Below are 17,361 nucleotides of genomic sequence, written 5' to 3' on the forward strand. Positions count from 1 at the left end.
GCTATTTGGAGCAAATGCAAGTAAACAGATTTTGAAGAGATGTTTACTGTTTATTTGAATTGAATCCAGTTGAAAAAGCTGAACTTGAAATACCATGTGTCTCCATAAACATAGTTTAACATGAAATATGGAGGCGCATGCTGCGCAATGTCGTAAATTACGTCATGATTCGAATTCCCGGACGCTTCGAAACCCGGACACCTCATCTTATTTTATCAATTATTTGGATATAAGTTCGCATTATGAATGTAAAAACTGTGTTATTTGATAAATTCTAACATCAACTTTCATTTAAAGTTTGTTTGAACGCTGTAGTTAATGTCAAAACAATTAAATAAAATAAAATTATAAGATTACCAAAAATGCGAAACATTTCACGTGAAAGATTTCATAGGCGTCCAAGCACCGGGAAGGCAAAGCAGAAATTTTTGGTTTTGATTTCCTTAAATTCTAGCAAATTTTTATATAAAATATCGATTGTTTTGATGTTAACAGTTTATTTGAGACCTAAAGAATGCCATTCACTAACATTTCAGTCGAAATTTTTGTGGTTCATTAGCAAAGTCGAGTGTCCGGAATTCGAAGCAAAAGTATCCGGATTTCGAATCAGCTTTTATCAGTGTCCGGGATTCGAAGCACAACAAGTCATTTTAATTTTCAAATTCTGATGAAAATTTGTTAGAAAAGACATATTTTGCATGCATTCTCTTAAAACTGACTGTTAATACTACATCTTGATGATATTTCTTCATTTTCAACTTATTACATGATTTTTGTCAGCTTTAACGAAAATGATATGCTACTAAGTGTCCGGATTTCGAATCATGACGTTATGCTTACTTTTTGCCATTTTTATTTCTACCAAATCATGTGGGTAATTTTAAATTAACATTTGGCAAACATTTCCTGCGCGTCACTCCTCGCACACATCTGTTACATTGGCGATCCCCGGCAAGACATTTTCGAGCAAACACGATGTCACATGTTTCAACTTGACGAAAGACGTGCGACAGAGTGCATCAGACTTCGCGTCGAGACTTAATTTTAAGTGCTGCAAACAATCTAGCGAACACTGTTAAAAATGACTATTGCTTGCTTTCAAGTTTTTAAATAAAATGATTTTAAACTTAATAGAAAAATACTAAACTAATCTACAAAACCCATAAAAAAAATTAAAAAATCATTTTGTGTAAATTCTGAGATACTTGCCAATAAAAATCGTCAAAAACTAAAATAAAAAAGGTCCCGAGAGCTCCAACTAAGTAGTACACCAAACCCGAAGGGGTTGTTGATTGACCAGGTGTTGGCACTCGATCGGCAGACTGTTTGTGACCAGCTGATTGCGGCTATCGTGACAGCGGGGAAAATTATGTAAATCAGACAGAGTCGGCACATTCTTGACCTGCTGCTGCAGGAATACCATCGATCCAAGCAGGGGGGGGACCCAACAACAGCAAATGAATCAACAGGAAGTTCGGCGGTTGGTTTGCCACTAATCGGTTGCAAATTAAGTCACATTGTTTTGTAACCGCAATCCGGCAGACTTGAGAGGGCGAAATTTGGATTCTTAATTTTAATTGTAAACTTTTTGGCTTATTAAAACTGTTTGTATTTTACCTTTCAATAACGGGAATCGTACCGACGACCTTTGGGTTGTGAGCTAAGCGATTACCATCTGGAAGTGGCTATAATACTTATTTTTGTCTATATGAAACCTTTTAGAACATCTCAATTATGTTACAAATACATACATTTTGAACTTTTAAGTTAATGCGTTCCAAATACCTAACTCAGAGCTCCAGCCTTAAGCCGTGTCAGTTTAACAAAACAAACAAACCAATTAAAAACCCACCACCAGATCAGATACCAACACCCCGTGGGTCACGCACTTTAGGTTGCTACCAAATTGAGCGACCTCCTCCCGCGCACACGCACCACTTTAGACCACAACGCACTTGTTCCGGCCAGATATATCCGATAAGCCCAAAACACACTCAAATTTTGAGTGTAATTCGCGGAATTTCGGACCCATCGTACGAGTCAGTCAAGCCGACCGGTTTTAAACACTCCCCTATTCCGGCCTCCCGAAAAAAAAGAAGAACAAAATAGAATCATGTCTAATGAATATTAATCCGTCGTAAAGTTAAAGTACAGCCGCTGTCAAATAAATATTCATTTTCGAACAGTCCAGCTCCTTGTCCCGCGGATATTTTCGAGTTTTTAGTCAATCCAAAACAATTTCCACTTGATTTTGGTGGATTTTTATTTCGACACTTTGCATCGAGCAGCCAAGAACGGTTGAGCACCGCGCGGCTTGCCGTATTTGATTTGAGGGCAGAGGCGTTACTTTTAGGAAGGGTAACATTATAACTTTTTTACGTTAATGTAATTCTTCCAAGAGTAAGCAAATCTCAGTAAAAATAAATTTAATCTGGTGTACCAGGGTTGTAAAAAATATCAATATTTCTGTTCTCAGCGAATACAATAACCATGCCCGGAATCCCACCTTCCAATTATCAATGATTTTTGTCCCACGCAGAAAAATAAGGCATATTTGAATCAACAAACGTTTTGTTGATTGGAAAATCAAGATTTTTGTTGAATCAACACTAAACGTTAAAGCAACTTTTTCAAAGCAAAAAAAGTTTTTTGTCGAATTGAGAAAATGAAGGCTTGTTTCAACGCAAAATCGGTGTTGATTATATTCAACAAAAATTATGTTGAATCAAACCTCGTACAGGCAGATTCTACAAAATATTTTTCTGCGTGCCGTCGCGAAATTCTCGGCAAAAATAATTGAATTAACTATCTCGTCATCATAATCGCTTTCACAATAAAAAAATGACAACGCAATTTAATGGGGACGTAACGCGTGGTCGTATCTTTCATTGAGATTTTCTGAGAAAACAAAACAATCTTCGGCGAGGGTGCGTGAGCAAGGAAAAGAGAAGGATTGAAAGAAAGAGATTGCTCTTGCTGGCAATCTTGCCGAGAACTCACAAGCTATAGTGACGGTCGATGTACTCTTTGATATTTTGGTACATGAATCTTCAAACGAACACAATGGTGTGCGTGTTTTTTTTTGTATGGCTAAACAATGTAATTATTCATCATCAGTTCATCCATACAAATACGCTGGTGACAAATGACCCCATTTCCACCCCAATATAAAAATTGAAATAACATGTCTCAACGTTTAAATGAAAAAAAAGGTTTGAAATGCATTTTACACTAGTTCAATTGTTTCTCAACCATAATTTTTCCAAAAAAAAAAATTAGATTTGAGGAAAACAAAAATGTTAGCGACAAAAAAATGTGTGTGGTACATAGAAAATTTTCAAAAAATCAAAAGATTTTTGAAATAAACCAAACATGCTAAATTGATTCTAAACGGAGGAGAATGCATTTTAAATTGATTTATTTGGATTGCACATGAATTTCCATTGAAATTTTGAAATTTGATTTTTAAATATTTTTTGCCCCCTGATTTTTTGAACCAATTTTGAAGGGGGGAGGGGGTAACAAAAACATTTGAAAATGTTTGTACCAGCCTTATTGACAAAAAAAAACAGTTTTTTTTAATCAATTCATAAATCTAGAATATTTTTTCAAAAGGTCCTTTCATGCATAGGAAACCCATGACTCAAAAGGTTGTTTTAAATATTTAATCTAGAAATCCTCGTAGAAATCACCTTGTGAAATAGCTCAATGTATTGCATTTTAATTATCTAAAACATGCATACAAATAGCAACTCTCAAAAAAAGTTAAGCGAAAAATTGTTTTTTGAGTTAAACCAAGAAATAAAACGTTTGCATTTTTTTTGAAGTTGTACCGATTGGATTGCTTTTATCTATATGTACAATATGCACCTCCAACTTTGCCGGAGACTCCAAATAGATTTAAAAAAAAAATCCTATCCTAAGACACAGATTTTTGAACATTTGCAAAGCATTTTTGTATGACCTTTCTTCAATGTTGTTTGGAAACTTGTATGGACGAATAGATGATGAAAATTGATGTTTTGAACAAACCTTTGAGCCAAATAAAAAGTAAAAATCTAGAGTTTTTGCCCTATTTTTTATATGTTATGTAAAAATGTCCGAGGAATCTTATCTAATCACCTTTCTTTTGTGTCCAATACAGCTAAAATCGTTTAAAATGGAGCGAAGCTATGATTTTTTGAAAAAAGTGTTTTTTTTTTCAAAAATCGACGAAAATGGCAATTTTTCGGAGCACCCTAACACGGCGTAGGTCATCCTAATGGACAAACAAAAAATGCAGGTCTAATTATTTCGGCCAAAGAACTTCCACTCAAATTTTGATCCAAATCGAAGCACTTTAATTTTTTTTTCTTCAACATTCATATGTAACTGCTGTATAATGGCACCGAGCCGAACCAGCGTTTATGGCTAAAAGGCTCGTTAATAAAGACAAATAACTAACTGCTGGATAATGAGCCAAGCGACTTGCCTAATAAAATATCAAGAAAAAAAATAAATGCAGCATTAACAAAATCTAAAGTTTTAAATGTGAAAAATAATAAGGAACTAGAAAATTTTGATTAATCAATGTCATGGAAATTAAAAATGTATGTTTTAAACAGTTTTTTCTCGGTTTTGTTTTAAAGAATTTATAAATTCTAATTTTTGTCAATGTCCATGAAAAGTATTTCATGCGTTTCAAGAAAAAAAGGAATAAAACAGTAAAAAAAACTTTATTTCGGAGGCTCCTATGAAGTTAAAAGATTAGTAGAGTTTGAATGAAATGTTTGGTAAAAAGTGTCACGAATTATGAAAAAAGAACTACAATTTTTAATAATTGAATGCATTTTTTTTAAGCTGTGTTATTTTTTGTACAAGTGTTCTGTTCTTTGACCAATACAAATATTATTTAAAGTTTTGGTCCACCATACTTCTTATTTCTAGAGTTTTTAATAGTTTCTAGAAAAATAAGAAACCCTCATAGCTTCTAGGACTTACGAGAAAAAAAACTTCAGATTGTTTTTTGCTTAACCCTCTACAACCCAACCCCGCCTTTAGACGGGCTTCGATCTAAAAAATCGCCAAAAATCAATTTTCCAACCGATTTTTGATCTTTAAAAAGCATTGGAAAGAAAAACTCTTAAATTTTTAGAAAATTTCAGGATAGGAAGTTTAACTTGTTTTATGTGACTTTGCCAATGTTTTTTAAAATGTCATTTTTTTAGGGGTCAACTTTGGCTGTGTTTTTTACTAACATTTCCCATATTTTGAGTAAAAAGAAGTATGCAGTAATTTTTGTAGTGTCCCAGACTATGCCTCTACGCATTTTTTTTGCAATTTAAATGATGATGGTGCCATTATATAGCAGAAAATGTGAAAAACATGCAAAAAATTGAAAAAGTGACTGTACAAACATGAAAAAAATAGAAAGGCAAAATGTAATGATAGGAGGTGGTAGAGTAGGCCAAATACTACCAAAAACAAACATAAACTAAACAAGATAAATGCAAATTAAAATGCTAAAAATGAAACAAGAAAAACATAAAACAAGAGAAGTAAAGTTTTTCGTAGAACAAAAGTTGCTCAAAATGACCTCCTGAACACGGGAAAAATAAATATTTTCGAAAAAAAAATTTGGGCAGTAGAGGGTTAACAATCCTGGTAAATTTCCTGACTTTTTAAAAGAAAATTCTCGTTTGCCGTATTTTTTACAATTCTTAATATCCCGACAAAATTGAAGAGAATATTTTTTTGCGGAACAGAATCGTGCCTAAACCGCGAGGCTTTCAAATAAGCTTAATATAAACTATAATTTATATGGTTATAACAAAATTAAACTTTAAAAGTATTTCAATCGGCCAAACCTATTTTTGTAAACTCGTGTTGTTAAAATTTAGTTTAAAAAACATATTTGATGATTATAGCAAACTATTAGTTTCATGAGGAAATGTTTTTATTTTTATGTTTATTTTCATACTCATGTGCACCTGATAACCCCTTTCTTTTCTCTACGCCCCTGACCATTCCAGAATTCATTCTAACGCAAAGTGCTCACTGCTGGCCCCGTTTTTGGTCGCGGTCAAAAGCTGAGTCATGTGGACGCGGTTCTTCGTGGTCTTTTTTTATTTCGATTTGCGTTTTTTTTACCGCTCCTCCGCTGAATTCATTTTCGTTAAAGCCACTTCAAAGTCAAGGTCACATTCAGAACTTTACACCACCGTCGGCGCCGCCACTGGCCAGTTCCGCGATTCCGCGACTCGCCCGGTGCATTTAAATTGGGGTGTTTGCACCGTGCATTCTGTGGCATTTTATAATAGAAACATTTGCGCGCGATCGCGTAATAAACACGGCCATATATTGCACCGATCACGCGCGCCCTCAAGCTAGACAGGTTGGCAGCTTTGACGCGGCGAAGGGATTGGCCGGGGGGAGGGGCACGACGAATCGAGCCAAATCGGATGATCCGAGGGGACAGTTGAACAGGTTGACGCAACGAATCGGCTACAATTTGGTCGCAAAGTGTCACTGAGCTGAATGTAGCCATAATAGGGGTTGCTATAAAATCGATGCGGTGACAGTTTGCGTTGGCCGCCATTATGGTAGACTCATCAGCTGATTGAGATAAGGATTACCCCATTAAAAAATAATTGCATAGTATCACGTGCTCAGACTAATCCAGTGTTAGCGTGATATTGAACGTGTTTGTTCTTGCAAGCCCTTCTTGACAGTCTCAACTTGGTAAATATTGTTTGTATCGCACTTCTGCAAGGTGTGTAACACTTAGTTGCTATATTACATTGTAGCAGGGTTCGTTTTTGCACCGGTCCGGCAACCGGGCTTTGGATAAGCCTCTCAAGTGGAGATGTCGGCTCTTCCAGTAGATGAGCAGTTCTCTCAGATTTCGGTCATTCGATTTTTTTTGTATTTTTTATTCCAACTGAAACTTTTTTGGTGCCTTCGGTATGCCCAAAGAAGTCATTTTGCATCATCTTCGGCAAAGTTGTAGGTATGGATATGGACTACACTGAAAAAAAATGATACACGGTAAAAAAAATGGTGATTTTTTATTTAACTTTTTGTCACTAAAATTTGATTTGCAAAAAAAACTATTTTAATTTTTTTTTATTTTTTGATATGTTTTAGAGGACATAAAATGAAACTTTTCAGAAATTTCCAGGTTGTGAAAAAAATCTTTGACCGAGTTATAATTTTTTTAATTAATACAGATTTTTTCAAAAAATCGAAATATTGGTCGCAAAAATTTTAAATCAAGACTAACATTTCAAAAGGGCCAAACATTCAATATTACGCCCTTTTTAAATGTTTGTCTTGTTTTAAAAATTTAGAAAATATTTTTTTCGAAAAGATCGGAAAATTTTACAAAAGTTTCATATTTTAACATTGTAAATCGGACCATTGGTTGCTGAGATATCGACATTAGAAAATGGTGGGTTGTTTGGGTGAGACTTAGAAACCATCAATTTTCCTGTTTTTAAACACTTGCATTGCAATATCTCAGCAACTAAAGGTCGTATCAACAAAAATCAAAAAAGCAAAATATAGAGAATCTCAGCTTTTCAAAAATATTTTTTTTCAAAAGTGGGCAAACATGTGCACTTATTTAAAAAAATGAAAAACTGTGACTATTTCCAAAAAAGTCACCTAAAAATGGCTTTAACTTGAAAACGGGGCACTTTATCCAAATTTCACTAAAGTACTTTTTGATTGCAAATTTGATTTTACATCGAAAAATGAAGTTGAAAAAAAATTTGCGACCAATACTTCGATTTTTTGAAAAAATCTGTATTGATTCAAAAATCATAACTCGGTCAAAGATTATTTGCACAACCTGGAAATTTCTGAAAAGTTGGCATTTTATGTCCTCTAAAACATATCAAAAAATAAAAAAACATTAAAAATAGTGTTTTTTTGCAAATCAAGTTTTAGAGACAAAAATCACCAAATTTTTTTTACCATGTATCATATTTTTTCAGTGTAGTCCATATCCATACCTACAACTTTGCCGAAGATACCAAATCGATCAAAAAATTCCTTCAAAAGATACAGATTTTTGAATTTTCATTCATCATTTTTGTATGGACAGCTGCCTAATTTGTATGGAAAATTATATGGACAAACTAATGATGCAAAATGGCTTCTTTGGGCATACCGAAGGCACCAAAAAAGACCGATTTCGTAGAGAATTGCTCAGATAGTTCGCGCAATGGATGAGTTTATAAAGTGTATAAACAACCAACTTTGCGATAGAGGCAGAGTGACAAACAAAAACAAGGCGTAACCACACCGCATCGTGTGTTTTGCACAGCCAGAAATGATTGCAGCCGGCAGATAAACAATGCAAGTGTCCGCAGGTTTGCGTAATATCTGCCGGATCTGGTCAGAATTAAGCCGTCAAGTAGTTTGGGTCGATCGCCATTATGGCGTGACCCCCCTATTCAAACGTCAAATTTTGCTATAATGGCCTTGAGCGGCTAGCTCGTATCTCAGCGGGCTAACTCGCAGGGGCAGATAAGATATCCGCTGACCTATCCCAGTGGATGTCGAGGTGTGGTGTGACAATACTTGAAGGTAACAAACAGTTACGCTGAGGCTTTACTTGATTTGAGGGAAACCTTGAGGAAATAAACAAAACTTCGCAACACTTCCTTCCAGCTATAGAAGCCCTCCAGATGACCGGGAATTCGCGCTCCCGTTTGAAATCTTGTTTTTCTTCCTGTATTAGCAAAACTAGTCAAAACAACTGTGCAGATCCCAGTTTAGCAAGCTCTGTTTTGCTCCATCTGGTTGGGTTCCGTACGTGACTTGTGACCACTGAGATTTGTGTGTGCATTAGTAATTGCATCCCCAGCCGGCAGCAGTCATGCTCCGGCCTAGTTTTGAGTTGGGGCGATTAGGGGGGATGTTTTGCGAAAAATGTTTACCTCCTCGCGGTTGATGTCGTGTGGGGGGGTAAACAAGCCGGCCCCATGTGGTGGGTGAGTCCTGCCTGTCGGAATCAACAACTTAATTCTGGCGATAATCAGAGGATTGTAGCCGATAGGTACTAATGATCTCATCAGCGTGCCACATTGCACAATCAATACAATGTTCTGGATTGAGCTGTTGTATTTTCAATCTGTGTTAATTGCTTGGACTATAATTCAGTTGAACTGTTACATCATCCTCCGTATAAAGATCTCGGCGGGCGATTACCGCCGTAAACTGAATCTACGGGTCAGCTCCGGGGTCACACATTGTAGTACAAATAGTTTCTGTATATTATGAAAGGAGCATTCTTGTGTGGCCTCGTGTGTAAACAGTTCTAGTGCACAACACTTGCGCTATCACTCGTAGCAACAAGCTGTTTACCAATAGTTGAACCAACCCTGCGTTTGACAGCTGCTTACCTTCACCATTGTTTACATTGTTCCTAACCAAAAGGTAAGCATCTGTCAAACGCAGGGCAGTGCTTGTCTGCTTGAGAAAACTCAATAAGACCAAAATAGGTTCAACCGCAGCCGCAGATGAGCGTGAGCAAAATTTGCAAAAACAAGTGCGTTCGAGCCCTTGCCCCCTTGCCAACCCAGCTGCTGCCCCGCATGCCGGCTTATCTTATCAGCTGTGTGTGTTAAGTGGACTTTAAATTGTGCAATTTATGGCGGACACTGACTGTGATTCGCCGGTTGATGTTGTTTTCTTGCAGTGCAGTTGCAGAGTATTAAAGTATTTTTGTAACTGGGCTGAGAGAGAGTTACCGCAGATGGACAAACAGACTTGAAATCTCGTCTTGTTGTGGACTGGTTCTAGTAAGCGTGGAACTTTCGTTTTGTATAAACAGACCAGTTATGGAAAGATTCGACTCAAAATAGTCTTGTTCTTTTTTGTGGAGTTACCAACATATTTTTGAAAATATTTGAATTTTTCTAAATACTACTTTTAATAAGTATTACTACTCTGTATTTAATTATCGAGTGATTTTCTAAAAATAAAAAAAGCGTTATGGTACCATTACAGTCGAAGAACAAACATGTCCCAAGTGCATATACTCAAAATGATCAACAGATAAACAGATAAACAACAATGTTTCCATCCTACGGCAAGATAATTGTTTTATTAATGCAATAAAAAAAACCTCAACCGTAAACGCTGTCCACTTTTTGAAATTTGTGCCTTCTGCGAATCAACAGAGGGCACGAAAAACATAAATTTCATGCATATGGATAGAATAGAGGAGTGATCACATCGCCATCGTCAACATCGACGTTGCGCCGTTGGAATCCTTGTTTTCGTAATAGAGTAATATTCTAGACAGAATGGGTGTGAATTAAACTAACCAAATATTCAATTAAAAATACTTAAATAAATATTTAAAAAGAATTCACAAAAATAAGGATTTTTTAGTTTTTGATAATTTATTTTGTTTCAATATAGACTATGCTCAATAATTGTTGTACAAGTTTTTTTTAATAAACTTTTTCAAAAAAAGTTTCAAAAGAAAAGCCCCTCGATTTATCAAGAAATTTTTAAAAAGGATAGGAAGAAAAAAAAACGTTATTTAAAAATGTGCAATGCCCTAATACGACCTGTACTAAATTTCATAAATTATAGTATTCAGTCTTAAATCCGAACTCCTTTCATTGTGCTTTTATTCGCCATCTATGGAAGCACATCGCGAGGCAAGACGCATGAGGAGGAAAAAAAATTGGACCTTGAATTTATTTTGTATATAACGTAAATTTAAAGGGCCACCACACACCACCATCCATATCATTAAAGCGAGCGAGCGACGAATGTGGAGAGGCCAAAAAAGCATCGAAAACAACCATCCATCGTGTGAGTGTATATTTTTCTGTGTAGTTCGCAGAAACAAGCAGCAAAAAAACAACATCACCATTAAGAATCGCTTCCTCTCTCGCAGTTTAAGCTTGCTCTATCATACCAAGAAAAATGTTAATTATTTAAATTTGATTCAATTGCCTCCAAAACAGAGGCGAAAAATGGTTTCGATCTTCGAAAACACTGCTACGTGGATTGATCGAACAATTGAAGCAATGAAAAAAAAATGCCAAAAAACGATTCTTCAATTCCAAACTGAAAGAAAAAAAAACAAAAAACAGCAGCTACGAATTTGCAGCCACAGACATGTGATATTCACGCTTCCATGAATGGACAGACAAGCGTGATCAATTTATTTAATCTCGATTAACAACATTGTTGCAAACGGTTTGATTTAGTAACTTTTTGAACAAAAAAAAATCTTTTAAAAATGCAGGATCAATCAAGAATTTCATTTCAACAGCTTGTTATCTTTTCATTCCCATGCATCACATTTGTTTTTTTTTAACTTCAATCGAAAACATCATAGTTTTCACTGGCCGAAATAGCTCAGTTGGGAGAGCGTTAGACTGAAGATCTAAATGTCCCCGGTTCAATCCCGGGTTTCGGCAAGAGTAAGTTTATTTTTTAGTACTAAATTCTTTTGAAAGAAGCAACAAAATTGATAAATGTCTTGTTTACTTTTCAATTGCCATGTAAAAAAGAATGGATGCCGAAACCCGGGATTGAACCGGGGACATTTAGATCTTCAGTCTAACGCTCTCCCAACTGAGCTATTTCGGCTTGTAAATTCATTGCATCGGTCGTTAACTATTTTTTAATAATAATATTTATCATTTCAGCATTTTCTTTTTTATTGATTTTTTACCATACCACCAACCAACACCATTTCAGGCTGTAAATTATAGAAAACCAAGTCTTATCTTGAAAATTTTTAAATCAAAGATGGCTGCCAAAGTGGCGTTGCAAATTTGACTGAAATGGAATCGCAGAACTCAAATTTCATGTTAAGAATATAAGAAAATAAATATATATAAGAAAATTGATAATATTGTCGTTTATTTATTCATTCATGTTTTCATGTTTTCAGGCAGATTTTTAAACATTGTATCAGTTACTGTTACTGTTGTTAAAATACATCTGTTATTTTCAAAAAGGTGTTCACGTGGTTTATGGATTACCCCTTTTGAAATATTTTGAAATCCAGCTTTACTTTTGAATAGGTCTGGAAATAGATATTTTTCCTAACTGCATAGTTCAGACTAAATTAGTAAAAATTTTGAAATATTTTTATTGAAAAAACCACTAAATTTAAAAAAAGTTTAGTCAGTTAAAAAATACAGGCTAACTAGGCAACAGTTTGAAGATTGAATTTTTGGTCGATTTTAATTCTTTGTGAAGCTTTACATATCTCAGAAACAAAATGCCCGATTTTCAAAGTCTCAGAGAGAAATTTGAAGGAAATTTTCTCTGCTCTTCAAAAATATTTTTTTCCCTGATGCCTTTCTTTCAAGAAGTATTTTTAAAATGCAAGTAGCTATAAGTTGAAAACAGTAAATTTTATCAAAAAAAAAAAAACAAATTAATGCAAAGTACAGTCATCCCACATATTCGGAACACCCACAAATTCGGAACACTTTTGTGGTAATTTGTCAATAGAATGCAAAATGCAACTTTTCTGCCGACCCTGCTATTTTTAAGGCCTTTATTTGGACATTCTCTTGCTATTTCACCAGTAAAAGTAATACTTTTCAAACAAAAACTGCATTTCAAGACTATTTTATCCAGAGCAGCAAAATACTGCCTCCAAATTGCCCGTTCCATGATTGTGGGATGTTATTGTGTCTCCCACAATTGTGGAACACCTGAATTTAACTGATATTTTCACAAAAAAGTTATCAGACCATTCTTAAAACATCACTAACCGTGAGTTCTATTGGTTTCAGAGTGCAAAGTCATTATTTTGTAAAAAATAAGTACTTCTGGAGAGAGAAAAAAGTTTGTTTACATCGTAAGAAAAAAGTGTTCCGAATTTGTGGATTTCAAGGGTCAATGTTTTTCTTTGAAAACTTGATATAAAACGTAAAAATATGCAGCCGGTCTATACATCAATCGAAAGATCGCAAGAAAAGCCTTCACATGAAGGTAAAAGCAAATCATTATGTTCAATTATCGATTTGTTATGATTTTTTGAACATTGGCCGATCTGTAAACTGTTCCGAATATGAGGGATGAGTGTACATTAAATGTACATATGTATTTAAATTTTCGATAGCAAGTTTGATTTAGGTCCAAAAAATGATTCTTTATAAGTTATTTTCAAGGTTATCGATATTTTTCATTAAAAAAACATCAAAAAATCATGTCCTATCCAGATTTTGCACCATCACTAGGGTGCCATCAAATAAAATCGACTTGAGGGATTCTTTGTTGTAATGCTGGTACCACTGCGCGATTTTGACATTTCGGGCGTACATCATTCGTAACGCAACATTCGTTTAAAAATCTCTCACCTTCAAATTTAAAAGTCAAATTTGAAAGTAAGCCCTCGGTTTTTTTTGTTCAAAATTTTTATGAAAATAGCCTAAGATGTTACAAAAAGACACACGAAAAATGCAAGATGGAGCAACTTAACTAAAAAAATATAAAAATCATTTTCTGAAAAGGTTTTTTTTAAAGTGCTCTAAACGCCTAAATTTTCAAAAACTGAATACGGGAATCGATTCTCCAGACAATTTTACATAAAAGAATCCATATTGACCACTGTCGTTAGTCCAATCTTAGTAAAGTTACAGCGGTTTTAAAAATAAAAATGTTGAAAAAATGGGTTTTTGATGGTTTTTGGCGATTTCTATAAGACAGACTTGAATTTTTTTTTACCGGGAAGCTCGTCTAATTTCCCATAAGATTGTCTTTGACCACTTTTCGAAATAACTCGTTTTTTGACGATTTAAGACATTCCACTGAACTACACTGAAAAAATATTCTGTTTTCAGTTATGAGTTATGCAATTAGCTTATATCTGTAAGCCCATACTTCAAATTGAAAAGTGGTCAAAGATAATCTTATGGGAAATTGGACGAGCTTTCCGATAAAAATATTTACGAGATTGAAAAATCAAGTCTGTCATATAGAAATTGACAAAAACCATAAAAAAACATAATAAAAAACATTAAAAAAAATAAATAAAACATAATACAGTCGACTCTCTGGTTGTCAATATCCAAGGGACCGTCGAGGAAGAGAATCATCAGTTTACAGAACGATGCAAAATGAAACCTCGATTGATTTTTTTTTTCTTGGTACCCAGCTATGGGAGAGAATCATGGCAACGTCCATCAAACAAAAACAAACTAATGTCAAACACCCTTCAAAGCTTCGTTTCGCCAAGAAAAATGTCTATGCAAGCCATGAGAAAGTGAAATTATTGACAACCGGAAGAGATTTTTAAAGCAAACAGAATCCAAGGGACCGCCGAGGAAGAGATCCTTCAAGCAAGGGAAAATATCGAGGAATGAAGATTATTGAAGTATGCAGATTGAAGGGACTGAAGAATTCATCGATAGATGGAGAATTATTGATATCGAGAAGATCGACAGCCAGAGAGTCAACTGTAAATAAAAATTAAATCTTTTCTAGGACACTCAAGGGTTGCTAGATGTTCTGCACCACCCTGTGGGAGTAGGAAAACGAACACATGGCACGAACTGTCAAAGAGGAAAGAAAATCAAAACAAGATAAGTAAACAAGATTAGCAGAAAACTTCGTGCACATTTCATTAAAATAAAATTACTAAATTCTACAAGTAAATATTTCCTAAATCATGAACATCGAGCTCCGAAACGTAAGTTACAATCTCCTGTTCAAAATTCGCCAAAAACCAGTAAATTTCCAACCAATTTCCCCTCACCCTTTTCAGCTCAAAGACTTTCTCGGGTTATACAATCGCGTAACGGAGCTCTGCTTCTCGTCCTGCGTGGACAACTTCAACGTCCGCGACCTGTCGCCGGAGGAGGTTCGCTGTGCGGAGAACTGCGTCGGCAAGTTCACCAACACGAACCAGCGGCTGATGCAGGTGTACATGGACGTCCAGGGCAAGATCAACGAGCGCCGGTACGCCGAAGTGGAGGCCCTGCAGGCAAAACAGGAAGCGGAACTGCTGCAGCAACAGCAGCAGCAGCAACAAGAGTTGGCCGATAGTCAGTTGCCGGTTAATGGTGGGACTAGCGGGGACAGTGGGCCGGAACCTGCCAATTTGACTCCGGTGGCCACGAATTAGGGTTAAGGTGAGAGGTAATTTTAGTTAATAAAAGTAGATTCGAGCAACTAAAGTCATGAATAAGGTTTGCTTGAACGTCCTGGTTGGGGTTCCAGGGGCAGGAAAGACCACGTTTTGCCAAAGGATTCTGGATTGTTTGATTTTAAAAGAGTCCTCGATACGGTTAATCCACATTTGTTTCGATGATTTTATTAAATTCGACGCAAAGATTGACCTGGAAAACAGCTTCAAAGGAAAACGAAAGCGACTTCTCGAACTTCTTGAGGAGATTATCCAGAGTATCAAAACAACCAACCCAGCAAAGTTAAAGGAAATCAATCACATTCTCTATGAAGAATTTCAACAGAAAGTAGCAATAGATTTAGCAGAAGCGCCCTCAAACTATCTTATTCTAATAGACGACAACATGTACTACCGGAGCATGCGCTATCAAGTGTTCCAGATTGCTAGAAGACTCGGAACCGGATATTTTCAAACTTATTTCGAAGTCAGTTTAGAAAGTGCCAAGTCGAGCAACTCCAAACGATCTAATGCTGTTCCAGAAGAAGTGATTTCTCGGATGTTTTACAAGCTAGAAAAACCGGACGAACGCATTTGTAGGTGGGAAAAGAACACTGTAATTTTAAGAAATTCTTCCGATGAGCTAGACATTATTTTAAACACAACTTTAAATTGTTTGGAGCGACCTGTAGAACCGTTGGAAGCCCATGGCACGAAGAATCCCGTTGAACAGTCATTCGTTCACAAGGTGGATCTGTTGCTCCGAAAAGTGGTTGGCGAAATGATCAAACAACAGAAAGAAATGCTCAACAGTGGTGAGGTCAAACTATTGGCCGAAGGCTTGTTGAGCAAAAGAAAACTGCTGTTGGAGGATTTTAGGGCAGGTTTGGTTGAGATCGATCCAGAACGTGTTACCGGCGAGCAAATTCAGACTTGGTTGCAGTAGGAATTGTTGAAACTTTGTAAATAAAAAAGATTGTGTGGAAATCAGTCGGAACATTATTTTTTTCTGATGCAAAATCTTATCACAGACCTAATTTAAAAGACTAAATTAAATCTCATTAATAAAGTTACAGGGAATGAGTTTCTTCACAATATACAAAAAATCTTTGAAAACAACTGAGTGCTCAAAATATGTTTAACAGAAGATAAAAGCTTATAATTTCTCTTGTCTTTAGAGTCAACCTCAAATTTTTAGAAGAAAAAATCCAAAATATTAAAATGTATCTGTTGTAATTTACAAGCTCTATCTAAATTTACTGTCGTTTAAATGTTTTATTTTTCATGTCGATTGTTACTGCAGCAAGAGCTAGAAAAAACTTTACCTCAAAAATTTTAAAATGAGCAAAATTATTTTTTGATGATTCTTTAACTATTGTTGGAAAAACTTGAGAGGTATTTTTTTCATTTTGCAGTAATATTTCAATTTAAAGATGAGCATATAAAGATTTGTTTCGCCAAGATTTTTAAATTTTGAAAAAATACTTACAAATGAAAGTCACAACTTTGTTAAAAATTCTTAGAAAAAAAAATCCTAGAAAATAAATAATATTACGATTTACCTGATACAGTCCAGACTCGATTATCCGAAGGCCTTGGCAAAATTGCACTTCGGGTAATCAAAACTTCAGATAAACGAATCACGAAAAAAATGTTTCGAACTTTTTTTTGTGGTTAAGCTTTAGTATGACCCCTAAGTTTTTACTCTAAAGTAATTTAGAATGTTTAAATCCATGATGGCGGTGAGGAAACATTGATTTTTTGTTAATTTTATAGGCAATCAACCATTCTGAAGTTTTTTTTTTTTTTTTTGAAAAGTAAAATAAACCAAATTTCCAGTTTTTGCTTTTTGGGTGTTTTTGAAACCGCCTTGAATCAGGGGTTTCAAAAAACGCCCTAAAAGCAAAAACTGAAAATTTGGTTTATTGGACCTTTTCAAAAAAAAACTCCAGCATTCAAATTTGACCAATACGGGGTCGCAGAAATCAAATTTGATGTTAAGAGTAAGAAAAAAAAATACGAAATAAATATTTTTTATTCGTCATTCGATTATCCGAAGTCCCATACAAACCATCGGTCAATCGAACTTCGGATAATCGAAACTTCGGATAATCGAAACTTCGGATAATCGAAACTTCGGATAATCATGGTTTCAGATAATCGAGTCTGGACTGACGTTGAAAAAAAAATGTTAAGCATTTTTTCCGTAATAATTTTTGTTCAGTTAGAAAAATACTTTATTTCAAATCAAGTTTCTTCTTTCG

The 17,361-nt window shown here is 35.2% G+C and overlaps 2 protein-coding genes and 2 non-coding genes across 4 annotated transcripts; 3 read left to right on the forward strand and 1 right to left on the reverse strand.

Moving 5' to 3' along the window:
• Positions 1-11,356: 11,356 nt before the first annotated feature.
• Trnaf-gaa (transfer RNA phenylalanine (anticodon GAA)) lies at positions 11,357-11,429 on the forward strand. The gene has a single exon. It is a non-coding gene; the product is annotated as a tRNA-Phe (tRNA).
• A 99-nt stretch (positions 11,430-11,528) lies between these two features.
• On the reverse strand, positions 11,529-11,601 carry Trnaf-gaa (transfer RNA phenylalanine (anticodon GAA)). Its single transcript has one exon. It is a non-coding gene; the product is annotated as a tRNA-Phe (tRNA).
• A 2,901-nt stretch (positions 11,602-14,502) lies between these two features.
• Positions 14,503-15,149, forward strand: LOC120418877 (mitochondrial import inner membrane translocase subunit Tim10B). The gene is made up of 2 exons (XM_039581410.2): positions 14,503-14,662; positions 14,738-15,149. Exons 1-2 carry the CDS (start codon positions 14,642-14,644, stop codon positions 15,095-15,097), a joined length of 381 nt encoding a protein of 126 aa, XP_039437344.1. The 5' UTR covers positions 14,503-14,641; the 3' UTR covers positions 15,098-15,149.
• Positions 15,150-15,152: 3 nt separating this feature from the next.
• On the forward strand, positions 15,153-16,088 carry LOC120418875 (L-seryl-tRNA(Sec) kinase). The gene has a single exon (XM_039581409.2). The coding sequence runs from the start codon at positions 15,153-15,155 to the stop codon at positions 16,041-16,043; it is 891 nt and encodes a 296-aa protein (XP_039437343.1). The 3' UTR covers positions 16,044-16,088.
• Positions 16,089-17,361: the final 1,273 nt, after the last annotated feature.

The sequence above is a fragment of the Culex pipiens genome, chromosome 3 (assembly GCF_016801865.2).
Source record: "Culex pipiens pallens isolate TS chromosome 3, TS_CPP_V2, whole genome shotgun sequence".
In the NCBI taxonomy this organism is placed as follows: domain Eukaryota; kingdom Metazoa; phylum Arthropoda; class Insecta; order Diptera; family Culicidae; genus Culex; species Culex pipiens.

Excerpts from the sequence above, each read along its gene's own strand:
- LOC120418877 (XM_039581410.2), top strand. The coding sequence starts at position 14,642 with ATGAACATCGAGCTCCGAAAC. Across the intron at positions 14,663-14,737 it reads TGAACATCGAGCTCCGAAAC|CTCAAAGACTTTCTCGGGTT; the intron begins GTAAGTTACAAT and ends CACCCTTTTCAG.
- LOC120418875 (XM_039581409.2), top strand. The coding sequence starts at position 15,153 with ATGAATAAGGTTTGCTTGAACGTCCTGGTTGGGGTTCCAGGGGCAGGA.